Consider the following 12,187-nt stretch of genomic DNA (forward strand, 5'->3'; position numbering starts at 1 on the left):
GGTCCAAGCGAGGCCCCCGATTCCTCAATTTAGATTTAAGTCCGAAATGCCATACAAGGGTTCTGCTTATTTCCATACCGGAGATATACGAAGAGAAAGCCTTAAGTCGGTGTCCGTATATGACCAGTCAGATCTAGATGGATGACTCTCCCAGGAGCGATATAGAGGCTGCTGACTGATACCCTATCAGGCTTCTCAGCCAAGTTTTTTTCTTAGGTGCAAGGATACCCAAGGAAAAGATTACCCAAAGAGTGACGAAAAAATTGCCAGATGCAATACAGCAATTGCTTGCTGCCTAGCCTTCTGTGGGTTTGCTCTGGCCTGCTCAGAGGGGCAGCGAAACGCCAAGAGCAACGAGGCCGGAGACGGCCCCACTATACGGAGTTCGGAAGATGAATCAAAAGTACAACTACACAGGGAACATGTTGTGAAGTGGGTATCAAGTCTATTGATCCAGGTGACCGAGGTAACGGCACCATCCTATCGTGGCAAGCTATCGACACAGATCCACCAGTGCTGATATGCAAGAGAAGAGAGGTAGACAGGAGAAAAAAAAAAAACGCCCGAGCCGACGCAGATCAGATCATGATCTGCGAGACTCCATATCCAGTCTATGTATGATGGAAGCCAAAAGAAAAGGGAAAAAAGAGACCTTTCCCCAATTTGGGAGAAACGGACCAGAGAAGACAAGACATCAAATGCTCGCTGGTAGACGGCAAAGACGGCTGCAAGAAAAAAAAGCCCAAGACAAGAATGAAAAAATATGAAACAAGGGAAATGAACAACGCCGGGTTCGTATGCTTTCGATGCATCATGCTCTCATACACCGCCAATGAACGCTAACAAAGGATCGGATCGGGTCATGTGAGATGCGTTTCCGAGAGAAATATGGGAACAGGAAAGAATTCATGTCAAGTTGAGGGTCGATGAGAAGATTGTGATCGCGTATATATATATGTTCGAGTCGTTGAGAAAAGAGATATTGAGTCGTGGAGAAGTGCGACGTGCGTAAAAAGGGCGAATTTTGAATGTCGTAGACACTTGGGAGAGAGAAAAGAGAAGAGGGTATTTGGATGAAGAGGGAAGATGATCAGGGAGAGCGTGCCTTCTCTCTCTTTTTTTTCTTTTCAAGTCGTTTAGTCGTCGAGACCCAGGATTTTAGGGTCTCGAGAGGCACCGCTGCTGCCGGCCGATCGCTTCTTGAAACCCAGCTTCATACCCATCTTCTTCCAAGGGTTCTCGGTTCGCAGCCTAGGGCTGTGAATAGGCAGATGCGGCTCACTGGCCGGAGGCGTGGTGGGTGGCGTCATCGGCTCCTCGACAGTGGGGCTCGACTGGGGACTAGAGTCGTCTGTCAGAGACACAGACTCTCCGCTGGTGCTGAGGAGAGCACCGGAGGCCCGTTTGCCCAACGCCTGAACGGCCCCCAGCGAGATGGTGGAGCGGCCACCGGCCGTAGCGGGTAGATCCTTGGTGGAGGACTGGGGGGAGATGCGTTTGCCGCGCGAAAGGACTCGCTTTACCGAGTTCTCATCAAAGCTGGTGCCCGACAACGCCATGACATCATCCGGGCCAAAGGGGGGCCCGGAGTGTGCCATCATGGCCGGGGAAGTGGTGAGGCTGTTTAGAAAGGGCAAGAAGATCGATTCCTCCATGAGCTCGTGGATACGTTTGACGGCGGAATCGAGGGTCTCGGGGGCCGGTGGGGTGGTGACGTCGCGATAGTGAAGGAGGGCGTCCCGAACTTCGCTGGAGAGATTGATCTCACGAGGGGCACCGGGGAGGATGTAGGCCATCAGGAGCCGATGCCACAGCATGCGGAGATGCTGGGCTTCCGGGGAATCCGGGACAGCCAGGACGGCGAGGCCCAGGCGATCGACAACGGCATCGTATGTATCCCGGTAGCGGTTGGCCTCCATCGTGAATTCGAGGGTCTCGAGGCAGTGGTTCTGGGAGAGATAGGCCATGAACGCGGAGAGCGTATAGGGCGGTGCGGCGGTATTGGCCAGGACCTCATTGAGCGTCGGGCGCATCGGACAGAAGGCTCCCGTCGAAACGGCCAGGCTGACCGGTCGGGAGCCAGATGATTCCATCTCCTCGTCCGAGTCGCTATCCGACGAGGTGGGCGACAGTTCGGGGGTGGTGGTTGGGGAGGAGGAGAAAGTCCAGAAGAAGGCGGGCGCCAAGGTCTTCTTCTTCAGCATCGCGTACAACTTGTGTCGAGATCCCTTGACCTGGGCTCGTTTTTTCGCCGGTCCTCCCCTCAGTGCTGGGCGAGGCTCCAGCGTTGATGATGGGGCCGGAGAAGCGAGACACAGAGACGGCAGAGGGGACCGAAGGGACCGACGGGGAGAGGTCCAATGTTATTGATGGGCGAGGACGTAGACAGGGAATCGCATTTGAAGAGAAGAGAGAGGACGAGAAGTGGAAAATGCAAGAATCCGAGCAGAGAATGGTGGAGAGAGGGGGGGGGGAGGAAAGTATTGGTATAGTATATAGGAATAGAAGGAGAAGGAGTAGTAAGAGACGGTTGATGGAGCCAGAGAGGGCGAGCGGGTATATGAGAGAAGGGATCGATAGCAGAAGGGAAAAGGGAGGCCCACTTTTTCCACCTTTCTGGAATGATTCTGGGCCGATCGCGATGACGATTAGTTGGAGGAGACTTGGAGTGGATTTGGCTCGACCGGCTTTGACTGGTTCGCGGGGCTCGACTGGGTTGTGACTGGATTGACTGCGAGGAGGAGGGTGGAGCCCGTCGTATGGCGCGGTATCATCGTGTATCGTTGGTTCCACGATCCTCCTGGGCTGATCGGGGTGGCGACTCCTGGCCGAAAGATCCAGTTCGTCAAGGCGATGACACTCCCGATTTCTCGCGAGAGAATGTATTTCGGGAACTCCTAGATACGGAGGGAGATACGCGGTGTATAGAGGTAGGGAACTATGGAACTATGGGGAGCATGGAGTGTATAGCGGGATCGCGGTATATCCCTGCCTCGGACGGCCTGTCCTCTGTGAAGGACGATGCGGCAGCACACATCCAAGACACAAGGTCCCCCCGGGCCGATTCGCAGGATTCATGGTCCTGATAGTTTCTGCTCATGTCCAACATACAAGAATGTTGGGTTGGATGGGTCTCAGACCAGATAGACTCCTTCTATTGCCCTTCCAAACCATGAGGGTTACGACAAGCGCCGGGGCGCAAGGGATGGGCCACCCCTGCATTGCAATCATCCTACGCAATACTACTAAATACTACCAGTGATGTTGGTTCCACATCCGTCCTGTCATTGGGGAGACCTCTCCAGTCCTGTCCTGTCTGTCCTCCGTCGTGCTTGAGAGGGAGGGGGTGATCAGGGCGACTTCTGGCATGGAAGGCTTCTATAGTTCAGCGGTCACACCATGATCACCCTCATCCCTCCATTCCCTCTGGGCTCTGGGTTCCATGCAATGATTGCCTGTTACGAGAAGAATTCGAGCACTCGAGCATTCATGATTCGTGCGTAACTCTTGATTCTTATTTCTTTTGCGGGTTTTCTGAGTTGTTCTAGAAGCCATTTGCCCCCGCCCGCGTGGCGATGGCTGACTCGTACAGCTTCAAACTGGCCTGGGTACTTAATTCTTGATTATTTGATCGGACATTTTGACTTCGGCCTCCTGCGCAATTTTATCGTCATAGAACTGTTCACAGCACCCTGGAGAACACCCCGCGCACCCGCTTGCACCCTTCAGCATCCTGCGCCCTACGTTCTACACCCATCCTTCACCCAAATCCCCCCTAAGCCCCCAAACCCCGGAGCACCCTGAGCGGCTTGACAAGGCCGCCAAGGGGAGAGGAAGGCTCCAAGCCCCATTGGCGCGATAGGGACCAGGGCCCCCAAACCCGGATCAGCCGAGCAAGCCTCAAACTAGCCCACTCCACTTTCTCTTTTTTTTTTTTTTTTTTTTCTTTTCCCTTTTTCTCTTTTCTCTTTTCGAGACTCCACTTTTCTCAATAATCCAAAAGGATCGCCCAATCTCCAGGTGCGATGGGCCCACGCTGTCCAACGCAACAACGCTAAGCACGCCATTATCCGGTCTCGGAATGTCAATCCCTTCCTGTAGACCCACGGTTCAACATGGATCCAGACCCAATCACTGCGACTTCTGAGACCCGCCGCGCAGGCTTCTGTAACACATCCCCTTGCGTCGCCGTCACGTCATTTTCAGCGACCCCAGGACAACGTTCGACTGTGCTTCGTATGGTCCATTAGACTATATACTCTTTCCGGGAGACCCTACCTTGGATGGCCCCCTCTCCCTCACCTCGTCTTAGCGTCGTGAGGGCAGGATGTGCAAAATCGCCCTGTCGATCGCTCAGGAATGGAAGCTGGGTGGCATTACGATGACAGCACGCCCATACCTAACACAGAAGTAGGTCGCCTGGTTTGCTCTCTGCTTCCCTCCTGGAGCCTCAAGCCAAGCCCGCCAAAAGAGAGGCTGTGTCCTCCTCCGACTCGATCGCGACCGGGAGCTATATCAAGCGATCCCAACCGGGACGAGGCTTTTACAATTATTTCCCGCAAACAAATAGTGCCTCTCGGGGCTCTGTCCCGGCCATTATCAGCACGCTTCATGAAAGATCCCGGAATGTATCGCCGGTGTGGCTGGATATCTCTTGCCCCCCTGGCGCATCGAGCAATGCCATAGAAAGTCGGGAGAAAATCCCGCCATTCCTTCCTGTCTGCAGGTTGTCGACCTCCAACCTATTCCAGTAGTCTCTGAGACTGCCGTCTCCCCCGAGGCTCGCCCGCTCGCTCAGTGTTGAACCTTGCCAGCCCAGCCGCCCTGGGTTCAGCCCTGGACGCCCCGGACACGCCCAAAGCATTCCCCCTCAAAAAGGGCCCGACCATCCAACCAGAAAAACCCGCCCCAACGCGACCGAATCTATTTTTCCCCTGAAAATCCTCGTTCGACTAATATATCCGCCTGTCAATATGCGGCTCATCGTATATCTTCGATCGCCCCGAATTCCGACTCACCCCGACATGTCAGTGTCCCCAGCACCGGTCCGCACCCACGAAATTACCACCAGTACGACGTCCGGTGGCGGCCGAGCCCGCCCAGACCTTCTAGAATTCTAGAATCCCCGCCGAAAAAAAAAGCCCGGCCTCCCCGTTACCCACGATCGCCACAGCCGGACAACCAGAAAAAAGACGCCTCTTTTTTTTCCGTCCCATTTTCCTTTTTGGGACGTCCTTTGTGACAGGTAACACGTAACAGGTACGGTATCCGCCGAAAGACCCATCCATGGGTTTTCCTTTTTTTCTTCTGAAGCCTGACCTTGCCACCAATTGTCCATGCCCAATAGCGCCGGTGGCCTCGCAGAAGGAGTAGAATCATGGGAAATGGACCTGGGCCAGAGTGTTTATTTTGTCTTTCTTCCAGTGTGTTTCTTTTGTTCTAGCCCGTCCGAGGCCTGATTCTGGCTATCGGATCTTGCCACTATAACAACTATACTATCACGGGACCAGAGACTCATTGTAGAGATTGGAAATCCTACGTATGTGTCCACGCATCTAGTCACGCTATCAGAGTAAAAAAAAAAAAAAAAAAAAAAAAAGAGAGAGAGAACAAGGAAAAAGAAAGAAGAAAACTATAGGGTCTTGAACCCTCATCCACACCGATATAGACCATGAACCACCCGGAGTCCTATGCTGTCCTCCGCCGACGTTCTCGTTATCAATTCCTCTCCGTCTGCCGGCCCGACCTGCCCAAGACCGGGGCAACAGAGTCAGAGTCGGTGAATCGCGTCATTAGGGCCGACTGCAACCGAGCGCCAAGAGAGTAGGCTCCACGGGCGTTGCGGGGGGGGGAAGGAGGGAAGGGGGCGCCACTCCACTCAGGACAGAGAAGGACTAGGGCCTAAAGACTGATAAGCCGGGGATTGGGCGTTCGACTCCGACAGCGGAGACGAGAAGACGGGCGCAGTGACATGGTACGATAGGAGGGGGGGGGGAGGATATGGTGATATGGTGATATGGTGATATGATAAGAGATTTGAGCGTCATTTCCTATGTAATCGCTGAATCTTTCGAGAGAAACAAAAAATAACAGAGAAAGTTAATTCGGTCGTACAACAGGCGCCGTCCCATGAGTGCATAGTTTGTGCCAGCCAGTCGCACAGTTTACAGAATTGACAGAGCTAATAGAGTTTATACAGATATAGAGAGATGCGTGGTGAACCCCAGTGTGCTGCATGCTGTCTCACTGTATGGGACTAACTCCCGTGCTCCGTCGTACGTACAGGATCTAGTTTCCCCGGTGTTTCTTTTAGTAGGGGATAATAGGGATCGACGTTACAAAGTTAAAATGCATGCTCAGATGAGCCAGTGCAGAACTGTATCTGAGAAACCCCAGCGTCTCGTCGCCGGGGGAGGGTGAGGTCTCGTCGCGACCGCGCGGTCCTGCATCGTCCCGCAGTCTAGACCAGCATGATGGCATGATGCACGAGTCATGCCGGAGGTCGGAGCTTGGGTCGTATGTCCTGCCATTGGTGCACAGATGCAGGGAAGGGGTGGGGGGAGAGGGTTGAGCAGTCTGCAACGGGGATTCTGCAACGGGGATTCTGCAACGGGGATTCTGCAAAGGAGAGAGCTGTGGAGGTTAGTTCATGCTGGATGCTGGAATGCTGGGATGCTGGTGTTCTCGGCTCCCCCACGGCCCACAGGACTCCGCGCATCTCCTGCATCTCCTCGAAGAGATAGTATCAAATCCCCTCGAAATATGAGCCATCAACCCCCGACGACCGCTGTGCACACCCTGTCCACTAGAGATCCAAGCTCATCTCCAGGCCGAACTGTAATGTCTGGGCAATCTGCACGCCCTAGCATCGCGAGAAATCCACCCCAATGAAATGCACCTCAAAAGAACAGGGCCCCACGTACGGAGTACAGAGTACAGAGAATGGAGTGCTGGACGCGGAGTCCACCTGTAGTTTTTGGTTTGCTCTTTCCCTTCGACAGTCTCCGTCAATCTGTGCTCCTTCTGCTCTGCTGTCCAGGTCCCACAATTCCCCCCGACCAGGAAGCACGGCGACCAGGATTTCCCCACCTCGTATGAAATCAACGCCCTAATGCCAGCTCCAGCCCTCGGACCTCTCGGCTAGTGCCTCGAGAACGGCCCCGTCGGCTTGGCTGCTAGAAGGAAAGAGGGGAGGGAGCGCCAATCTCACGTCGCTGTGGTCTTGCTGGCCCGTTTTTCCTTTTTGCACCCTTTTCCCCCGCTGTTGGTGCAGTACGGGGTACCTTGAAGGCTGACGCTAGTTGTTGGGGAGTGGGACGGCCTCGAACCTATCGACGACAGTCGACCTGTGGACTCCCTGTCCGCATGTCTCGTGTCCAAAGTCGGGTGAGGAGTCGAGTACCAATGTCAAATCCTGTGAGGCGAGGGCCAATTGCGATGCCAGAATAGCCGGGGAGAGGGCGACAGGGTGTTTACGAGTATCACACGATACGGAGCACAGAGTACGGAGGGGACAAACCCTCTTTCCTCCCCCCTGCCGCGTGTTGCCAATAGGAAAGGAAGATACTGGGTGACTATGAACTGCTACTACTGCTACTACTACTGCTACTCCTCCTCCTCCTCGGACTCCCAGGAACTCGGGCAGGAGCAACTGGAGTCAATTGGCACTAAGCAATGGCAGGACCCATGCATCGCTATTTATGGAGTGTCCATTCCTTGATTCTGCATTAAACCAGTTTGCCGATGCAGGTTTGGTTTGTATAACGGATGATTGCGAGGAGAACGGGTTACACAATGGACTACACGGGATCTCAGATGAGGTCTTGTCTTCGCGGCCATTGCGTCAACACAGGCCTGCTCTCAGTCTCCAGTCGGCAGATGAGTGAAGAGGGGTTCGGTAAGAAGCTTGGTAAACGAGGGCCCACGTTACACATGATAGGCAGTAGTAGACCGCGCACACTCGAACAGAGAAAGAGAGGGAGCGAGAAGAAGAAAGACGGCCAATCTCCAGCCACTAAACTTCTCCACGATCTTCTTGCAAATCCCCCAGCCGCAACACACTACTCAATCAAGTCAAAAGATGTCATGCAGGAGTCTTCGGCAATGTATTTTCCCGATCGCTACGTAAACCAAGCCGTCAAGTGTGGCCCCAAGAATCTTCTTCCAGGTACCATCTGATCACCACTGTCGGAGTGGAGTAATACTCACAGTATACTGTATCGATAGCCAACACGGTCCTCCTACAACAGAACAGGATTCCTCAAGCCAAAAAAAAAAAATTCAAAAGGAACAACAAAGATCCAATGACGATCCCCTGGTCCAGACCTCTCACATCTCTATTTACTATTCCGTGCCAAATTTCCGCTTCTCCACTTCTCCCCGTTCCTCTCCTTCACCAAAACCTACAGCCTCACTAAACTCGCAAAAAGACTCCATTCAACCCAAACAGCAGTGCACTTGGGTCCAGCCCAAAACAAGAGAAGTCGATCAACGGGACGGCCGAAGCCGCTGGGATGACCTCATCCGCCCCACTGTATCTCGGGCCAAAATCTTGATTTCCGATAGAAAACAGGCGGCCCCTCGCGATCCCGCACCCGGACGGTAACGCGTACCAAGACAAAACATCCAAACAGTAATTTCCAGAAGAAAACCCCACGTGGATTCGTTTTCGAGCGTTGTTTGTTTTCATTTCCTCTTTGCTGGAGCGCTGACTGGCGCAGTGGAGCCCAGAGCACACACTGTTGGTGTGAAGTTGGGTGCCGGGCGCTACATGAAACACGAGGCGAGCACGTGTTGGCTTGCAGCGTGGCCGAGTCTCCAGCAGTGGAGCATCTTTTCTTCTTACCTCCACCCGTCGTGGCTTGTTTGGAGCGCAAGCTATGCATTCGACTGCCCCCCATCCCCCCACCACGCAGGCTTACTGTAGGGGGGAAGGGTGCGGTGGCCCGACGGAGGCTTGGCAGGTTAGCTTTTCGAGGCAGCCGCAGTAGGGGCTTTGCTTGGCTCTGGTCTCGCCCATGAGCGAGGCGGATCTGCGCGCGCGAAGAGGGTGTCCGTGTACTCCGTACTGCGCTGGGGACGATGAGGTGAGGCACTGTTGTGGTGCTACGACGCTGGACGTCGCTGGGGGCATCGGAATGACCCTGCATGGGCATGGGCTAGTTTTTTTTTCTAAAGCCCGCGGTGTAACGGCGGGATGGGGATGTCTTGGATTTTCAAGCTTTTGAGTGCTTGGACGAGGAACAGATGGAGCCCAGGTAATTAGACTATAGATAGTTGACTCAACTAAAGTATGATTCCGGTCGTTTACTCGGTGCTGAGACCGTCGAGACTGTCCCGGTCTGTCGAATTCTAGGTCTGTCCAGAGGGTCTGGAGTCCAGTTCGTATTCGAGGGGTCTAGGTTGCGACGACATGACAAGCTATAGGAGATTTCTAGGATGAAGGTTGTCTCGTGGCATTAAGACTTTTCGTCGAGGCGTCGTTTATTGGAATGTACGCTTGCAGGGGTCTAATTAGCCCTCAATTAATACCAGGCAGACTGGCCAGAAGGGGGATATCGTCATGATTATCTTGGCCTGGAGAACTGACGATCACTGCAATCAATCGGAGCCTAGAACTATATCTGGTATGACCCTGATGATCACAGTGCAAGATGCCACGACATTGAGCATGTACCCATTGTCGAGGGTGATCACAATGAGATACCTGGATAAGTCTATCTCATTGATCATTGGATTTCTCTGAACGCCGTGCACTATTTGAGTGCCCTGCTGTTGAATCATGACAATCCCGCAGGAGGCGGCACTCCAATTGCAGTGTATTACGCTTTATGCAATTTTGGCCCAGCTGCTTGGGCTGCTTGATCTTGATCCGATTGGAAATCCAAGATGTCCGGATCCAAATCTTCACTGGGCTATAGAATAGAATACCTACGAGATCCTCTGATATCTGAATTCGAGACCCGATACACTTGATATGCTTCCATGATCCATCCCCAACCTGCAAAGCTACTTCGTCACCCAAAAACTAGCATCATACCCGTCCATCAGCTCGGTATACTTTGCTCCCGCTGCTACCCAGCCCTTGATGCCTCCTTCCAAGATCATACTCGTCATCGATGTATCCTGCACCTGGCGCAGATAATCTGCAAACCACGCTGCTGCGCGCGGACCACGGCCACCACAGGAACCTATATCCCAGCAAAAAGAAAAGAAACAAAGACCAGCATTAGATAATATCCCGTGTCCCTGGACTCAAGATAAAAAATCGAGCTGACTTACCACAGTACCAAATCACATGATGGACACCACTACTCGCCAACAGCGCATGCACCGAAGCAAGTGTTGGATACAAACTGTGCGCTGGTAGATTTATCGATCCCCGAATTGTGCCGCCCTGCCCAGACACCGTTAGTCTCCCGGATAACCAGATATACATTTCATTTGTCAATTCCATATATGCGGGGAAGGAATGGCCCCTTGGATCTACAAAACGGGGTACCCAGTTGTACTCTGTACCTCGAAGTCAGTGCGGCGCACGTCCACCAACACGAAGTCCTGTCCGGGCTTCCTGCCGGCCTGGAACCACTCTAGTAGTTCGTGGCGGGGTAGCGACGGTGCGACGGACTCGGGGGCCGGATACGCATCGTACCAGGGGGCCTCTTTGGGTGTTTCTGTTTGGGCCATGGGGAAGAAGCTCTGAGGGTGAAGGAATAAGTTCGACCGGGGGAGTAGTTCCGTTGTCGTATTATCGCGGCCTAGAGAACAAGGATCCGGACTGTTAGGATATTCTGAGCGAGTGCGTGATTGGTTTTTTCTTAAGACGAGCTAGCGGTGCATCTGGTCACATGGTGACATGTCGCGGTCCGCCGATTGGTCCGATAACTGCCGGGGCTCTGATGAAGCACATCCGGGAATTGCGGGGAAGGATTCATGCTTGCTTCGAGTCCCCCCGAAGATCTAATTCTTTTGGAGCAAGACTACACGCACAGCTCTGTGAGCGAGAACAAACTATATTTCCCCTGAAGGCGAAGACCAAGGTGAGCATGATAACGGGTGTATTACTTCCCCTTCGAGTTCAATGAAAACAGATACAAACAGGAAATTTATTGAAGAATTGTCCTTCACTCACATAGGACATACCGGGATGATCTGGGTAGGCCAAAGATACGGTGCAGGTTGGGAAGAAAAAGCGCTGGTCAAGACCGTGAGGAAAATAAAAAAAATTCAACGGCTTGGAGCATGTATTGAATTGCCGAAGCAACACTTGCCGCGAACGCAGCAAAGGAACAAGTGCTAAAACCCATGCTCGGTACCCTCCAAACCGCGAATGAGGCCATGAGACAAGTACTAGCTAAGCTCTCTATAAATTACTGGAGGGTTCAATCGAAACCCCCGGTCGGTACCTGCGATATCTTGAGCCTATCACTCATTGCGACGGGTTTTCCTAAAGACCGGAATCCCAGCATTTACAGCGCTAAACCTACCCCAATTCCCCAGACGGCACATCCATGCCCTAGAGAAAGATATGACACATTCTTCACACAACCTATACTATCATCCCATGCCATCATCCCATACTATCACCCCATGCTGTACATTCAATGTGCCAATGAGGCCCTTTAATATCCTTGATATGTAGTTGCTGTCTCCCTGTTTTGTAGACATCGTACATCTACCCCTCTCATTTTAACCCTTTGATCCCGCTCAGCAACAGCCCTCTGGCAGATTCCACCATCAAGGAGGCCGGTTTCTTTATCGCCCATCCGTCGGTACATACTTCTAGGACTGAAATCCCGAACACGGCAGAGAGCACCACTCTCTGTTCGCTGACCTATCAATGGATGCTGCACTGCTGCCAAAATGGCATCGATCTACATGTCATCTCGTTGCGGATGCACCCCGAGCTCCAACCAGAAGAAGAACCCTCCCACCTCCCCGGATGTTCGGTTGATAATCGGGCGCTCTTGGTGGTGCTAGCCCCTATGTCCTGGGGTTTTAGGATTTCCTAGTTTGCTAGTCTGCATAGTTCTGCGGGTGTGGCGAGACATATCGTCACGTATGACGAAATAAAAAGGTGAATTGCTGGTAGGTATTGGAAAAGGGGGACCCCGCTGGCTGCTTGTGCTTGAAATAAACTCTTAGATGTGTTATGTTCAGTATCTATAACCAGATACTGTTTATCCTG

The 12,187-nt window shown here is 52.9% G+C and overlaps 2 protein-coding genes across 2 annotated transcripts; both read right to left on the reverse strand.

The window, feature by feature from the left end:
* Positions 1 to 1,136: 1,136 nt before the first annotated feature.
* Positions 1,137 to 2,204, reverse strand: N7462_006914 (regulator of G-protein signaling domain-containing protein; the record flags this gene model as incomplete). Its single annotated transcript, XM_057078632.1, has 1 exon — positions 1,137 to 2,204. One exon carries the CDS (start codon positions 2,202 to 2,204, stop codon positions 1,137 to 1,139), a length of 1,068 nt encoding a protein of 355 aa, XP_056931302.1.
* Positions 2,205 to 10,008: 7,804 nt separating this feature from the next.
* On the reverse strand, positions 10,009 to 10,686 carry N7462_006915 (putative arsenate reductase (Arc2); the record flags this gene model as incomplete). The annotated part of the gene is made up of 3 exons (XM_057078633.1): positions 10,009 to 10,190; positions 10,282 to 10,396; positions 10,519 to 10,686. 3 exons carry the CDS (start codon positions 10,684 to 10,686, stop codon positions 10,009 to 10,011), a joined length of 465 nt encoding a protein of 154 aa, XP_056931303.1.
* Between the last annotated feature and the right edge of the window lie 1,501 nt (positions 10,687 to 12,187).

Source organism: Penicillium macrosclerotiorum (assembly GCF_028827735.1).
Source record: "Penicillium macrosclerotiorum strain IBT 26536 chromosome Unknown utg000007l_segment0_segment0, whole genome shotgun sequence".
NCBI classification, from domain to species: Eukaryota; Fungi; Ascomycota; class Eurotiomycetes; order Eurotiales; family Aspergillaceae; genus Penicillium; species Penicillium macrosclerotiorum.